This window comes from Ruditapes philippinarum, unplaced genomic scaffold (assembly GCF_026571515.1).
Source record: "Ruditapes philippinarum isolate M1 unplaced genomic scaffold, ASM2657151v2 ctg196_1_1_1_1, whole genome shotgun sequence".
NCBI classification, from domain to species: domain Eukaryota; kingdom Metazoa; phylum Mollusca; class Bivalvia; order Venerida; family Veneridae; genus Ruditapes; species Ruditapes philippinarum.
Genome location: NW_026862528.1, coordinates 65,460 through 80,679, shown reverse-complemented (window position 1 = coordinate 80,679; position 15,220 = coordinate 65,460). Strand labels below are relative to the sequence as shown.

At 32.0% G+C, this 15,220-nt stretch overlaps 1 protein-coding gene across 2 annotated transcripts in view; it reads right to left on the bottom strand.

The window, feature by feature from the left end:
* Window positions 1-9,793, bottom strand: part of LOC132719370 (calcium-dependent protein kinase C-like) — a 77,286-nt gene extending 67,493 nt beyond the window's left edge. For both annotated transcript variants that reach the window (XM_060703135.1, XM_060703134.1), the window contains exons 1-2: window positions 9,616-9,793; window positions 5,256-5,487 (exon numbers count right to left, since the gene is read on the bottom strand). In XM_060703135.1, coding sequence (XP_060559118.1) covers window positions 5,256-5,487; window positions 9,616-9,746 — 363 coding nt within the window. In that variant the 5' untranslated portion in view covers window positions 9,747-9,793. The remainder of the gene's footprint in view (window positions 1-5,255; window positions 5,488-9,615) is intronic.
* Window positions 9,794-15,220: the final 5,427 nt, after the last annotated feature.

The window sequence follows — 15,220 nt, the reverse complement described above, 5'->3', positions numbered from 1 at the left end:
TTTATACTGGTGACATAGGCTGTCCTTTTGGTTCAAGCAGGGTCAGGGGTAAGATTACTCTGAAAGAAGTTCTTATTCAGTGTATTTTTTTCGTCTTTAAATACAATACTAACAACAGTGTATAGAACCTAATTTACAGGCTGGCCTGGTTCTATACTAGTGGCAAAAACTAGTCATCTTCGGTTTCAACAAGTTATGGGTTGCTTTGCCTTGTGCCCTGTCCTGTTTTTATTTGGGTTCCGGCTGTGCTCATTGCCTGAGGTCCTGTGTTAGTGGGTTGTGTGGGGGTTGCGTTCATTTAACTTCGCCCTTCCTTGTTGATCTTGTTTTTCTTAACAAGAAAAATGTTTACTATAGCAATGTTTCATCCCCTGTCTGGTTTTTCTCAGTAGAAACATAGTGAATGTCTCCAAAGATGTTAATGTGAACTTAAAAATTGGTCTAAGGGTGTTTTTTTTCTTCAGGATATTCTTAAGGAGACTGTTTGCTTGATGTCAGAATTCAATTAATTTTCATAGGATTATTTCATGTTAATGAAATTGAGAAATGCTTTCATAGGAAAGTATTTTATATAGACAGGGGAGTTCACTGTCTAGGCTTTAACACTGATCATTTGTATTTTTGTCTTGGCTAAAGAGCAAGGTTCACTAAGCACCAAAAATGGCCCCATCTTAGATATTGACAAAAACCTAAAGGTGTATAATACAATGTGTTACATTTTCAAAATAGACATTTATTAGGCATTTCTGGTTACTATGACGACATAATGACGTCATAATTAGAGCACCTGCTTAATTCAATTAAATCACAAATTTGACGACAATTTTCATACAAGACTAATAAATTTGTGTGTTTGACTGAATTAAACTCATAAAGATAGCAATATATTTCTTATATATTGTAAACAAAATTATAGTTTAGTTGAAATTAGACTATTGTGTCACAAAACTAATATAAAAGATAAATGGGGCACGTTTCGGATATTCCAAATTCGGATATTAGAAATAAAAGTGTGCATGCATATTATTTTTCGCCTAACTAAATGTATTTATTTTTACTTTTATAAATACTGTAAGTTTGTTCATTTTTTAATAATAAATGTCTAATTTGCTTGTTATATTCATCTACTTCGTACATTACGCTTAAAATAAGGGTGTATAGAATCAATCGCAATTTAACGGCCTTTTTAGTCAGTCTTTAGACAAGGACGTTGAACATAATAATATTTATAATAATAATAATAATAAAAAGATATTATTTTTATTATTATTATTATATTATAATAACACAAAACAGATAGGTATTTCTGTCTAACCTAACTAAACTTACACTGAGTAACTATATACATGTAAGCAAATAGTATGTAAATACTAGGAGTTGTTGACTTATTCCAATGTATAGTGTAAAAGTCCGCCTAAATTAAGTAAATTTATAGATATAAAAGTACGTTAGAATTTTTTTGTCAAGTAAAAATAATGTTTGACTGTATGCTCTTTCGGAGTATACGTAATATTTGATACTGAACTGCAAATTCGATACTATTTTCTTTTATAAATTATGATACAGCCAAATCCAGAAAACGATTTGTGTTATTTATAGTTATGGAAATCAGACTTTTATTACATTGTTATTTTTTTATTTATAATTATGGAAATCAGACTTTTATTACAATTGTAATATAATGATCCATGACGATATGAGAACTGAGAAAAAACAAGAGCTGTCACAAAACGTGACAAATGCCCCCGAAGGATTCTAGTTCTAAACCAACTATTACATGTTAAGTGTGGTGGTAAAAATTGACAAAGTTTGAACCCCAGCAGTGAACTACATTGTATAAGTTATACAAAGAAACCTAGGTCTTGTTCTCAACACATTGTCCATCTATGGTGATTTTATATTTTTAAATAAAAATTGAAATTTTCATGTATATGGAAGTTTACAGAGCGGACACACAACAACCACCATTTATATGTATATAACATAAATATTGAAAAAGTTTAAACGCCAGCAGTGACCTTAAACTAAGGCGTAGGAACACGGGTCTTTAGGGCAACACATCATACATTTATGATAATTTCATATGTGAAAATAAGTATAATCCTTTCATGCATATTATTTTCAGAGCAGACACGACCATCTCTGCCTATATGAATATTAATATCAAAATTGACAAAGTTTGAACCCCGACAATTACCTGGACCTAAGTCATAGAAACCAGTCTTGTTCACGACACACCATACATCTATGGTTATTTCATATATGAAAGAAAAATTAAAATCCTTTCATGCATACTGAATCAGAGCGGACATGACCACCACTGTCTATATGTATAAAGCCTGAATGACTGAGGGAATGACAGACTGACAGACGGACGGTTCGATTTTAATATGCCATCCTTCATGCCATCCTTCGAGGGCATAAAACATTTATCTACATGTATTCATAATTTATGTGACATAAAACAACTCTAAGTAAGATTTGGTTTATATCATTCCAATATGCCCTTACATCTACATAATGGTTGTAAATTAAACATTTTAACATAAGGAAGCCTACAATCAAAAATTTAATTTAGCATTGTCTCTATTACTGTTCCTTTTAACGATTCTCTTTCACACTGTATTGAATGGCTATCAATTTCAAAATACCGCTACATGATCAGAAAAATTATCAGACCAATTTCTCACTCCTGACTGAGTCTCAACACTCCTCATGGTGTCAATATGCGAGATACCATGTTACGGTGGAGACATCGGAACACATTCTAACTACATGTGCACCAGCCATAAGAAAGGCAGTAATACACATCAATGCAATCATTCGTGTTGATAATCCAATTCATGTAGTTATGGCTGCTTACATGTATGCTCTGCAATTTCGTGCACAAAATAAAAGGATCCTTTTGAATTGTGAAAAAGGACAAGTCAAGACTTTCTTGGAAACAGCTAGAGCTTAATACCATGCTTTTTTCTCATCCTGGGAAAGTGTACTGAAGACTTTTCGTCCGTTGACTCCTAACATATTTCCTGCTTTGGCAATTTCTTGTGAATATTTTTAATGAGAATAATACTAAATTAATAAGATTTAAAACTTCTTGTTGAACTTTTATTTAAGCAATTAAATGTCTAACAAATCTTTAATACCTTAATATGTATGAAATAGCACTGACTTAAAATGCTAAAAATCTGAAGGAATAAATACATTAATGAAATAACATATTATTTACTGAAAAAGCACTATTTATCTATTTTATTAATTATTAAAACGAAAAAAAAAGAAGAAAAAAAAAAGAGGTTATGATCAAGTTTTAGAACTCAATACTCTTGGGTGAGAGGCTCCCATGCTACCACTGAGCTAATGCCACATTCCGAAACGTTATGACATCATTTAACAAGTAGTTTTATATCAATGCAGACGATGTGGAATTATAAAGTTTAAATACTCTACATACAGTATCTTTAAATTGTTTTGAGACTTGCAATAATTTTGTTTTCACACAGTAAATTGAATTCTTCTTATCTACCTTTTAAAAAGACATAAAAACCTCTTAATCACTGTGTTTAAACGACCACAGTTGTTTGTTGTTGTTGTTGTTGTTTTTTGTGAGGGCGAAAGAACCGGACCCAGATCAAGTATTTAGCATAACTTCTTTCAATGAATCAAAAAAATAACATAACAAGACCTTGCTAATTCTAAGAATGAAATATTTTAGGCATAAGTAGGATTTCAGCATTTATTTATAAGCGTTTACATATAATTCTTTTAACTTGCCATAGTTTTGTTTACAACCGTTATGTACAGTGGAAACCGTCGAACTCGTACCAAAACATAATCGTACTTATTTTAGTGAAAGTGCCTTTAATTGACTAGAAATGATTTTCTGCAAACATTTATTAAAATATATGTTATGAATCATATTTCAACAACTTAGAATACAAAATTAATAATGTTGAGTGCAATATACATGCTCCATGATTTGCATTTACTGAAATTAATGTCAGAAAATGACGTTTAGATATTAGATAAAAATCTAATTTTGGAATAGAGCACAGGCAAGCCCCAACTTTATATTGATATAGTTGAAGCCTTTGATTCATTACAACACAATGGTGTAATGATTGTGTTGGGGCTGGACTGTGCTGATACTTTAATTTTCGTTTAAAACACCCAAAATACGTGAATTTTCCTAATTTTGCTGGAAATAGGGGTATTTCCATAGAACATAAATCATACTAAATGTAAACATATGTCTTTAAATTCATATTTTTTTAACAGTTTAAGGATTGAACTTATAAATAAAACCTAAAAACAAGAACTTTTCATCAAATTATTTTTTGCCAAAATCTTGGGCAAAAATCCATGGTTAGTGAACCTAGCTCTTTCCCCGAGAGTTAGAAATGAAATCAAGTCCTGTATCAGACAGGCGTCCACAGAAACGAATAAAAACCTTGAGAAATGCTTTTATAACATCGGACTTGGATTACAGTGTAATGTCATAGTAAAAATTTGATAAATTAAGTAAAACATGATACAGTAAATTTCATTAAGCAAAAAAGTGACTTAAATCCACTTCTGAGATGATTTTTTTTTTATATCTTTAATAATTTGATGAAATGACGCAGCTAGAAACGAAAAACTATGTGATATAATCATTATTTCAGGGCTCAATATCATCAACTTTCTAGGAAAAGGTAATTTGAGATTTGAGATGGGTTTTTTTTCTAGATAACAGAGAAAATGTGATGTTCTGTAATTCAATCATCTGGGAGGGTATCTAGTTATAATTTCCTCTCATTCCATTGTTTCTTTTACTGAACATGCTGGGAAAAATTCAGTCACATACACTCTTTATTTTTAAAATGCTCGTGTCAATAACACCTTTCCTATAGTGCTACCAGTTTATTATACTGCAGGAAATACTGGCCTAGTTCTATCATATTAGATGCATGGTTCTGTTGTCAAAGCAAATAACAATAAAATGGTTATCAGTGATAATGATTTTCATTTAGCAGTTAGAGAAAAATGAAATCCCTAAAGAACATGCAGAATGACAAAACTGAAAATGTTGCAAACTTGGTTTGATTGAGCCTGTTCATGGACAGTACTGGAAAGTGCAAGCCCTCTTCCACACCCCATTGCACTGACTTAAGCAGAACTCAACATTTAACATGAACTCGTAAAACATTCATACTCAAACCCTAATTTGATACTAATTTCAAGGCGACAAAATAATTAAATTCAAGAAACTATACCTTCATTTTTGAGCGAATTTCTTGTATATTAGCGGAAACATCATCAACAACAGGCAAGCCGTAAAACTCTCCTTCTTCTTGGCTGAGTAACTTGAACCATCCTTCGGCTGGGTCCTTCATTATTTCTGATATACCGAAGGAAAGTGAGCCCATAAAATCGTTTCTTGAGGTTCGGTCCCAGTCCCAAATCTCTATTGAAAGTCTTTTTGCAAAATCTTCTTGACCAAGGTTACTGTAGAAACAACAAACAAGGAGATATCAATAATGTGCCACAAAAATGAAAATAACCTGATGAAATTGACTTTTATTACTGACTTTAACTATGAAATAATTATAAACAATGAAAAGTACCATGGAAAAAAAGACATAATTTTTCAAATCTTAAGATTATCATGGAAAATATAATTAATAATGATATTGAAATGAAATTTACCATTGAAAAGAACTTCACATCAATTTTCTTGGACAAATTTATCAACAAAATCTCTCCGGGTTCTATAAATCATACGGGCACTGAAGTTCTTTATGATTCTTTATATTTAATAAGAAAATAACCATAAGAAAAGCCTCTAGCATTTTCAAGGACACTCTCAATACAGATTGTCATGATTGCCTATACTTTCTAATAATTCAACATGCAGGCATCTGACTTTTAGTCAATACATTATAAATATGATTCTGATAAACCTATTCTAACCCTTTAACATTTCATTCTGTAGCATTATAGACCAATTTACTCAGCGGAAAATTACCTCTAAACAACTTCAATTTCTTTTCTTAATATTTCCGTGATGCAGACAAATTTATTATCACGATTTTGTTATATAAAATAATATATAGAAGTACAAATGTAGTTGTTGGGAAGAACACGTGTTTAAATATAAGTTCTTTTTATTTATTATACAACATTAAAAATGTCAAAATTTAACATATAAACACAATCTATTTACAGGCATAACATCTTTAGGTCAATTGAAATTTTTGTATGGACACATTATTTTTAAAATGAGTTGTCTTTTTATCTAAACAAAGGAGATGTATTTAAGAGCCATTATAGAATTTTTTACTGAAAAGCTAGCCACATATTGCATACCTACATTCTGTAACTAAAGTATTTATGTTTTGTTTTGTTATATTGAGTTTCACATTAATTATAAAGGTCATATGGCCACTTTTTAAAGTAAGATCTCAGTTGCCCCTCTATGCATTACTTCAGACACAAGCAGGTACCTGAGTAGTAACCATTACTTTCATTTAGCAAGATGGAACTTCCTCACATAAAAGAATCCAAAGTCCCTGTCAGGATTCAAACTCAGGGCACAGCTGTGAGGGGCAAATGATTTGCAGCCAGAGACCTTCAACACTGAACCAAGCTTAACCCCAACATTAAAACAATGGACTTGCAATGTCATAAAATGATTGAAAGATTTGTAATTATTTTCATCATTTTTATTTTAAAACAAGAAGTGTTCAAATTCAGAGATAATGTTTTTTTGTTTTTGTTTTTTGGGGGTTGAAATAAGCAAACATTTGGACCTGTCCATTCTGTCAATCAATCTGTACCTTAATACACTGGCATTTATTCAAACACTATTTTTTTTTTTTTTTTAATCTTACATGAATATAAGTAATAAATAAAACCTTTTCCCATAATAAACAAAAATCTCTCAAATTTCATTTACATTGACAAAATAATTATGCCAGTTTGCATGCATCAAATAAATTTATTTACATCCAGAAAAATTTCCGCTTTTACTTAGAAAACTAAAGTATGGCTGAATCTTAAATGACATCTCCAGAGGTTATCATGTGTCATTTTCCAGCATCAAATTCCCTAGAAAATATCCTTTTATTACACGTTTTTCATGGTATTCCAGTTCAACGTTAAGACGAAATTCTCCCTGAATAAAGTTCTGAATTTTTTTTATGTAATGCAATTCAAATGGGAAGCTTTTAAAACATTTAAATTCATCAAGCATGATAAATCAACGGTAAAACTCAATTCACATGCATGGATTAAATTGATTTAAACACAATAATCTCAGAACCACTATGAGATGCTGATGATTTTTTCAGTTGGTATTATATTGCAACTTCACTTCCATTATCAGTTTAAATTCAAAATAGGTTCATGAACTGTTTCATTACTTTTGAACTTATCTGTATAATGTACTAATGTAGTTTATACAAATTTAATTTTAATTTAAGTTTGATTGTGTTTATTGAAACACTCTCGAATCCGTTCCTGGAACCAACCATACTAAGCAATGAATGTAAAGTTTCTTGCCCAAGGAAACACTGGCTTGCCCCTGACAGGGTTTGAACCTACGCGGCCAGCAATCCTTAGATAACTTAAGTCTGATGTGTTAACCACTTGGCCACGCCACCACTCAAATGTAATGTATACTATTGATCATAGCTAGAAATCAAGAAGTTTATAGTTACACAAAATTAATTTAAACTTTAATGCAATGTTTACTCAAACCTGAGCACATTTTGAATGTTTGGACTAAACTGATACCAAATTGGAGGTGACAGTGTTAAGACCTGAAAAGGAATCGTACCCAAAATCTCTGGGGCATCAGACAAAACAACTTAACCACAATGCAAGTTCTGCATCAGGCCCCTCCTAAAATATCAATAGGTTGATAATAAAGTTTTGGATTGTTAAAACACCAGTTTTAAAGTGTCATAGATAGTTCCCGATTTTACAATATTTACCTCCTCTGCTAAAAGTGGCAGCCATTTTGAGGGTCAATATTCCATATAAATATAAATATAATTGACAAAAATATGAAAAAATTCAATATAAACAACTTATTTGTAATGTGAATTGTTGACTTCTTTTCAACATATGAAGCAAAACATTATCATTACACCAATATTTTAAAGATTTTTATCAGTTTTCATGAAGATAATGGAGTTATGAGAGATTTTTATCCTATCTTAATATGTATATGATATAATGGGAATGACCCCCAAAATGGCCACAAGGGGAGGTAATAATTGCTATGTAAAAAAACATCTATTACGCAGCTGTAACAAAACCATATTATTGTTGTCATATTCTGTAATGGTATATCAAGGGCATATCACTGCTGACCATGGTCCAAACACGGTCACCATTGCTGTGGCCATGATCATTTCCACAGGGAATTCTCATCTAAAACCATAAATGCATAAATTACTCATAGTACCAATTGAATTATATTGCTCATAGCACCTGTTTATATGTTATTTAAAGTACCTGCGGTTGATAAATTATTTATAGAACCAGCTTGGAAATTATTCATAGGAAAATTTTATCAATTTTTAATACTATATTATAAGTTTCTTACAGCACCAGTTTATAAATTGCTTATTGCACCTGAGTTTATAAAATACTTGTAGCTCCAGTTTATTTATTAGTAATAGCACCAAATAATGCCTTACTTTTAGACCCAGTTTATCAATAACTCTGACAAGCAATAGTTTATAAATTATTTATAGCAAAAGCTTATAAATTACTTATAGCAATAGTTATGAATTACTTATAGCAACAATTTTTTTTTATTACTTATAGCAATATTTTATTCATTAAGTATAGCACCAATTCATAACTTACTCACAGCACCAGTTTATAAATTAATTAAAGCACCGGTCTATAAATTATTTACAACACAAGTTTATGAATTACTTATAGTTATAAAATACTTATAAATTTAAAGCACGGTTTATAGAATTCTTATAGCACCCATTTATAACTTATTTACAGCACTGGTTTGTATATATCACCAGTATTTAAATTATTTACAGCAACAATATAAAATTAACTCATAGCAGCAGTTTATAAAATACTTATAGCACCTTTGTTTAAATTATTTATAGTATTATAAGTTTATAAAATATCTATTATACATGTATAGCACTAGTTAATTTATTACTTATATCACCATGGGTCTATTATGAGGGGCGTCTGTGGCCAAGTTGCTTAGGTCATTGACTTCAAATCAGTTGCCCCTCACCACTGTGGGTTCAAATCCCTACAGGGACTTTGGATTCTTTCATGTGCAGAAGCTATCCAGCTATAGCTTATGGAATGTCGGTGGTTCTACATAGGTGCCCGTTCGTGCCTGAAATAATGCTTGGAAGGGCACCTGAGGTCTTCCTCCACTAAAGCTGGAAAGCAGCCATATGACCTATACTGTGTTGATGCAACGTAAAACACAAATAACAACACAACCAGTCCATTATTATTGCTGCAATTAAGGATCAGGATTACAGAATGCCAAGGGAGGTAAAAAGACTCTAAATTGGGATCTTTATAGTTGCGTGCATCAGTCTGTATGAGTTATAGGAGAAACTGATATATCATACTTACAACTCAAACCTTTGCTCCCATAATGGATTCAGTGTGGCTTTCACTGTTTTAGTTTTCTTTTTTATTTTATTTTCATCATTTGGTATTAACTTCACCTTCACATAGGGATCAGCAAGTCCATTTGGATCCATTGGTATAAGGTTCTTAGCTTCCCTTACTGAAAACAGAAAACATGTAAATTAACTTTAGTACAAAGCATGTGTATCCATAGATCTTGTGTACTCTCACCAAATGTTAGACCAAGCTTTGTTTCAATGTTACAGATTATGGACTGAAAGTTACAGATAATGGACTGCGAGTTACAGATTATGGACTGAAAGTTACGGATTATGGACTGCAAGTTACAGATTATGGACTGAAAGTTACGGATTATGGACTGCAAGTTACAGATTATGGACTGAAAGTTACAGATTATGGACTGCAAGTTACAGATTATGGACTGAAAGTTACGGATTATGGACTGCAAGTTACAGATTATGGACTGAAAGTTACGGATTATGGACTGAAAGTTACAGATTATGGACTGCAAGTTACAGATTATGGACTGAAAGTTACAGATTATGGACTGAAAGTTACGGATTATGGACTGCAAGTTACAGATTATGGACTGCAAGTTACAGATTATGGACTGAAAGTTACGGATTATGGACTGCAAGTTAAATTATTATGTAATTGCATATGACAAGGTATTTGAATGTAAAAGACATAATTTTGAAGACGGCACATTGATAACAACACATAAGAAGCACAATCATTGCCTCACTGTTAAGCAAAGTGTTCATCTTGGAAAACCTTTAGAAAAGCCCTCCTAAAGCAAACTATAGCAGCATAATTTCTAAAGCAAATTGATCAGAAATATCACGGCTGAATGCTTTTCATAGTAACTATTATATACAGGAAAAATAAGTTTGTAGATTTTTATCAGTGAACAGTCTTTGATGAAAAAAGGGAAATTGATCTGAAGTTAGTCTTTGATGAAAAAAGGGAAATTGATCTGAAGTTAAAGTCTATTAAATCGGCTTGCTGCCCTAGAAAACTACACAGATATCTCTAGATACGCCACTTTAATCCTTTTTTAACACAATGATCACGCATTAAAAAACAATTGATCATGGTAGAGAATTTCTGATTCATTGACAGTAATGATGTCCCAAATGTGCTTCTAAAGTTATGATAAACGTAGGAACAATAAAATCAAGCATGTAATATTTTAAATTTTCATCCTTATCATGAAAAGTCACAACAATAAAGCCACTCCTGATATTGTTGTTTTTGTGGTTCGGAGTACTTTTCCAACAAAGCAATTTAACATAATGGTTAAATACAGTATGGAAGTTGTTCATGTATTAGAAGTCATGGTTAGAACTTATGATAAACATCGTATCTCGATGAACCCACTTATAATTTGAACTTCCAAATATGAAACAGAAGAAAGTATTATTAGTTTTGAAGGAAATTAAAATGCCGATATATTGACTACAAAATATGTATTACAGAAAAACACCTTCAGATGGTCAAGTGATAGATAAATAATAGTCCAAAATCATCTTTTCCTGCATCAATATGTTTTATATTTTGGATTCAATGTTCATCAATCGGTAAATTATTATTGTGTGGCTTTTACAATAACTGGCACTATATTACAATTTTATGTTTTTAGACCATTTTGTTGGAATTATGAACAAATAAATAAACTTCATTGAGTTTGTGCTTCAACTTCAGATTAAAGGACTGCAGTGTTTAACTTTCATCAGCAGCAAGGAGTACAACACATGTATGTAACTTTATCATACTATCTCACACTGTTGACACCCACACCCCTGTCACAATACAGTAAACTCCGCTTATAACGAACTCACTGGGACATTCAAAACCTGTTCCTTATATCCGGAGTTCCTTGTAAGCATATAGCGAATTAGTTCGTTGTATCAGGAGTTTTTATAGCGAACAGATTTACATATAACGAACTGATTGTTTACCATTGTCCGCCATTTTTGAAGATAATTTGATTAAGAAATAGAAATATTAGTCATTTATTTATATTTTAGACACACTACCCGAGAGCGTACTTTTTGGAATTCGAAAATCATTTCTATTTCAGTTTTAGTTTTACTCCTTATCTCAATTTCACATAAAATATAATATTTTGTTTCTAAATTATTTTCGTTTTCTTTCCATGATTGAGAATAAACAAGATTTTCGATTTTTCCTTCCTTTTATATTGAACATCTTCTATTATAATTTAAGGGTGACTTTTACTAATGTAAGATATAGATTTCTTTTCATTTAAATCAAGCGTACTTAGCAGTTTGTAATGGATCATGCTTGCAAGCATGCATGATTATGTTGAAAACCGATTATAAATTATTATAATTAATTTATTTGAGCAAAACTATTGAAGAAAATAAATAAATAACCGTTTTATCTTGGTGAAAAGAGCTCATGCTAAAAATATCCAAAATAGAAAACTATACAAATTCATTTGAATAGATGTATTGAAGTACATACAACGATAAACGGTACATTTGCCGTGCGTTGAAAATGCGGGATCTATTTACGGATAGTCAATATTTTGGAGTTCGTTATAAAAGTGTAATTTTCTGTACTATTAACTAAATTGGGACTAAGAAATGAGTTCCTTATAAGCGATAATTCCTTATAACCGTGTTCGCTATAACCATATATTTTTATATTAAATAAAGAAGGACAAAATTCGGGCCAAAATAAATTGTTCCCTATAACCGGAAGTTCGCTATAACCGTGTTCGCTATAAGTGAAGTTTACTGTATACCTCAAAAAAGGACAGTACCAGTTCTTTTTCACATATCAGATTAAATTTTTTAATAAGTATTGTATCAATGCTGGAAAATTTAATAAAACCCCACAACATGTAAGATGAGTCCCTAAGCTTTAAATGACATCATAATATGAGCATGCAATGACATAAGTGTGCCACTTTAACAAATTTGTTGCATCATTTGCTTTAAGTTTAGGATGAAGACATTCCTTCATTATGAAATTGTAAATTATTATAGAAAAAGAGCTGAATAGGCAATACTAGTTTTTCAATGATTTTTGTGTTCATATACATGTATAATTATTATGAAAATTCAAGCAATGATTACTGTTACAGTACAACAGTTTAGCAAAACCTCAGCAGGGGTTTGTTACTGGCATAAATGGTTACCCTCATGTCATAGTCTGAACTGGCAACCAGTGTACACTCTTTTAAGATTTTACCCCCTTTATGTTCATCCCCCAGCCAACAAGTACCATTTTTATATATTCCACTATTGTCATTATCTTATGAAATTCCAAATCAATATATTTTGTATGATCACAGGTGCTTTATATCAGATGACTCACAGAAATTAATTAATCAACATCTATGCTACATTAATCCTTGTTGAATTCAAAAATATACAATTTCATGCAATATATATAATATACCAAGTATGCTTTTACCCTTCAATTTCAATGGTATAAGGAACCTTATAGACTGCAAGGCTTTTGCTACCAGTATTGAGTCAGGCCAGCCTGCACTAATCTGTTCAGTTTGACCTGAGGCTCTATGCTGTTGGCTGACCTGCAATCAGTGTAAATATCCCTAAAGTTGATAATTTGTTTGAAAATGAATATGGTCATTCTAGAACTTCAGCATAACAAGAGCCATTGCCAGGCGGGGGCAATACTCAAGTTTTTAACCTTTTTGTTCATGAGTGAAGGTCAACTGGTCTGTCTTGTTATAACTTGAAGGTAATTATTCCATAAGATTATTGTGTTCTGGATTGAAGACAATCTGTTCAATAATAACAAAGTTATAGCCACAAAAATCAGCAAACATAAAGCAAAATTTAGACATTTGACATTGCAGGTCAAGGTCATTTATGAATGAAGGTCAAGGTGAGTCTGGTCTACTCCCAAGGTTGTTTTGGCCAAGTGACTATAACAATACCTCTATATTTCTTTTCTTTGAAAAAAAAAAAGTCGAGCAAAAAAAAGATCAATCTGATGGGGGAAAAAATTTGCAAAGCTGTCAAGTAATAGCTTAACAAAATAAAATAAAACAATGAAGAATATATTCCAATGTTAAACCATAAAGTATAAATGGAACCTGTTTATTGATGACCATTAAAGAATGTTCCATTACAATATACAGACCCTTCATTTTTCTCATATTTTTTCATTTGCTAAAGGCAAACATAAATATTCCCTCAGGGGGGACGCCAACCTTCCCGAGTAAATTAACAGAATGTATATGTGCTCAGTGAGATATGAAAATGTAATACTATCCATAATACAACATAAAAGATTCAGATTATATATTGACCCACATCAAATCTTTTTTTACATCCTTTTTGTGTCATTTTTTTCATATCATTCACAACATATTTGCAATAACATCCATAATTCTAACCTAAGGTTTAGGTTTGTACAGTATAAGAGACATGGCATAAACTACGAGGGGAGCTTTGTTATAGCTAGTAATAAAAGCAAGCCAAATTACTGACATTATTAGACACAAAAACCGAGAAATTCAGGAGGAGTCAGTGTCCTAAAACAACCATAAATTCCATACAAAATATTCTGTTTAGGGAGAGAGAACATGTGTGGGAGTCATTTGACAAATATAGCCTTACCTTTTACGTACTGGCAGTAGTGAGGACTAAAACAACACAGTGTTACATTTCTTACAAATGACCAGAGAGAGTTTCTAAATATAAAGCTGAATTCATCATGATGAGCGTACAAAATTAGCAATTAACATTAAAGGGTAATAACTAAAAAATTAAGAAGTGCAGAGTACCGGTCCTAATGTGCACTGCACTTTGGGTTATTGAAAGAAGCATGCATACCTAGTTGAAGTCAATCTGCCTTATAGTGATTGAGTTATGCTCCGGACAAGCTTAAATTTAGGGGATGCCGACGCAGACAACGACGCCGCCAACAAAAGTAACCCCTATATGTCGCCTTTTCAAGGTGACAGAAATGGCCCGGACAAAAATAAAGTATGAAAATTAACAAAGGGCAATAACTCAAAAATAAGGAAGTGCAGAGTACCGGTTATTGTGCACTGCACTTCTTCTTAATGAGATCTATCATCCTATGAAGTTTCAAGTCCATAGATTTTATAGTTGAAGAGAAATGGCCCAGACAAAATTAAAGTATGAAAATTTACAAAGGGCAATAACTAAAAAATTAAGAAGAGCAAAGTACCGGTCCTTGTGCACTGCATTTTGGGTTATAGAAAGAAGCATGCATACCACGTTTGAAGTCAATCCGACTTATAGTGATTGAGTTATGGTCCGGACAAGCTTTAGGGGATGCCGAAGCAGATAACGACGACGACACCGCCAACAAAAGTAACCCGTACATGTCGCCTTTTCAAGGATGCCGCCAACAAAAGTAACCCCTATATGTGTCCTTTTCAAGGACGCTGCCGACAAAATAACCCCTATATGTCGCCTTTTCAAGGCGACACAATAAGGAAACCCCTTGATACCTTTTATCTACTGGTCTGCTAATAAAGTGCAATATTCCCCAATCTTCTATTTTTAGAAATGAACATCACTGATGCATAATAAATAGCTCTCAGGAGGCTGTT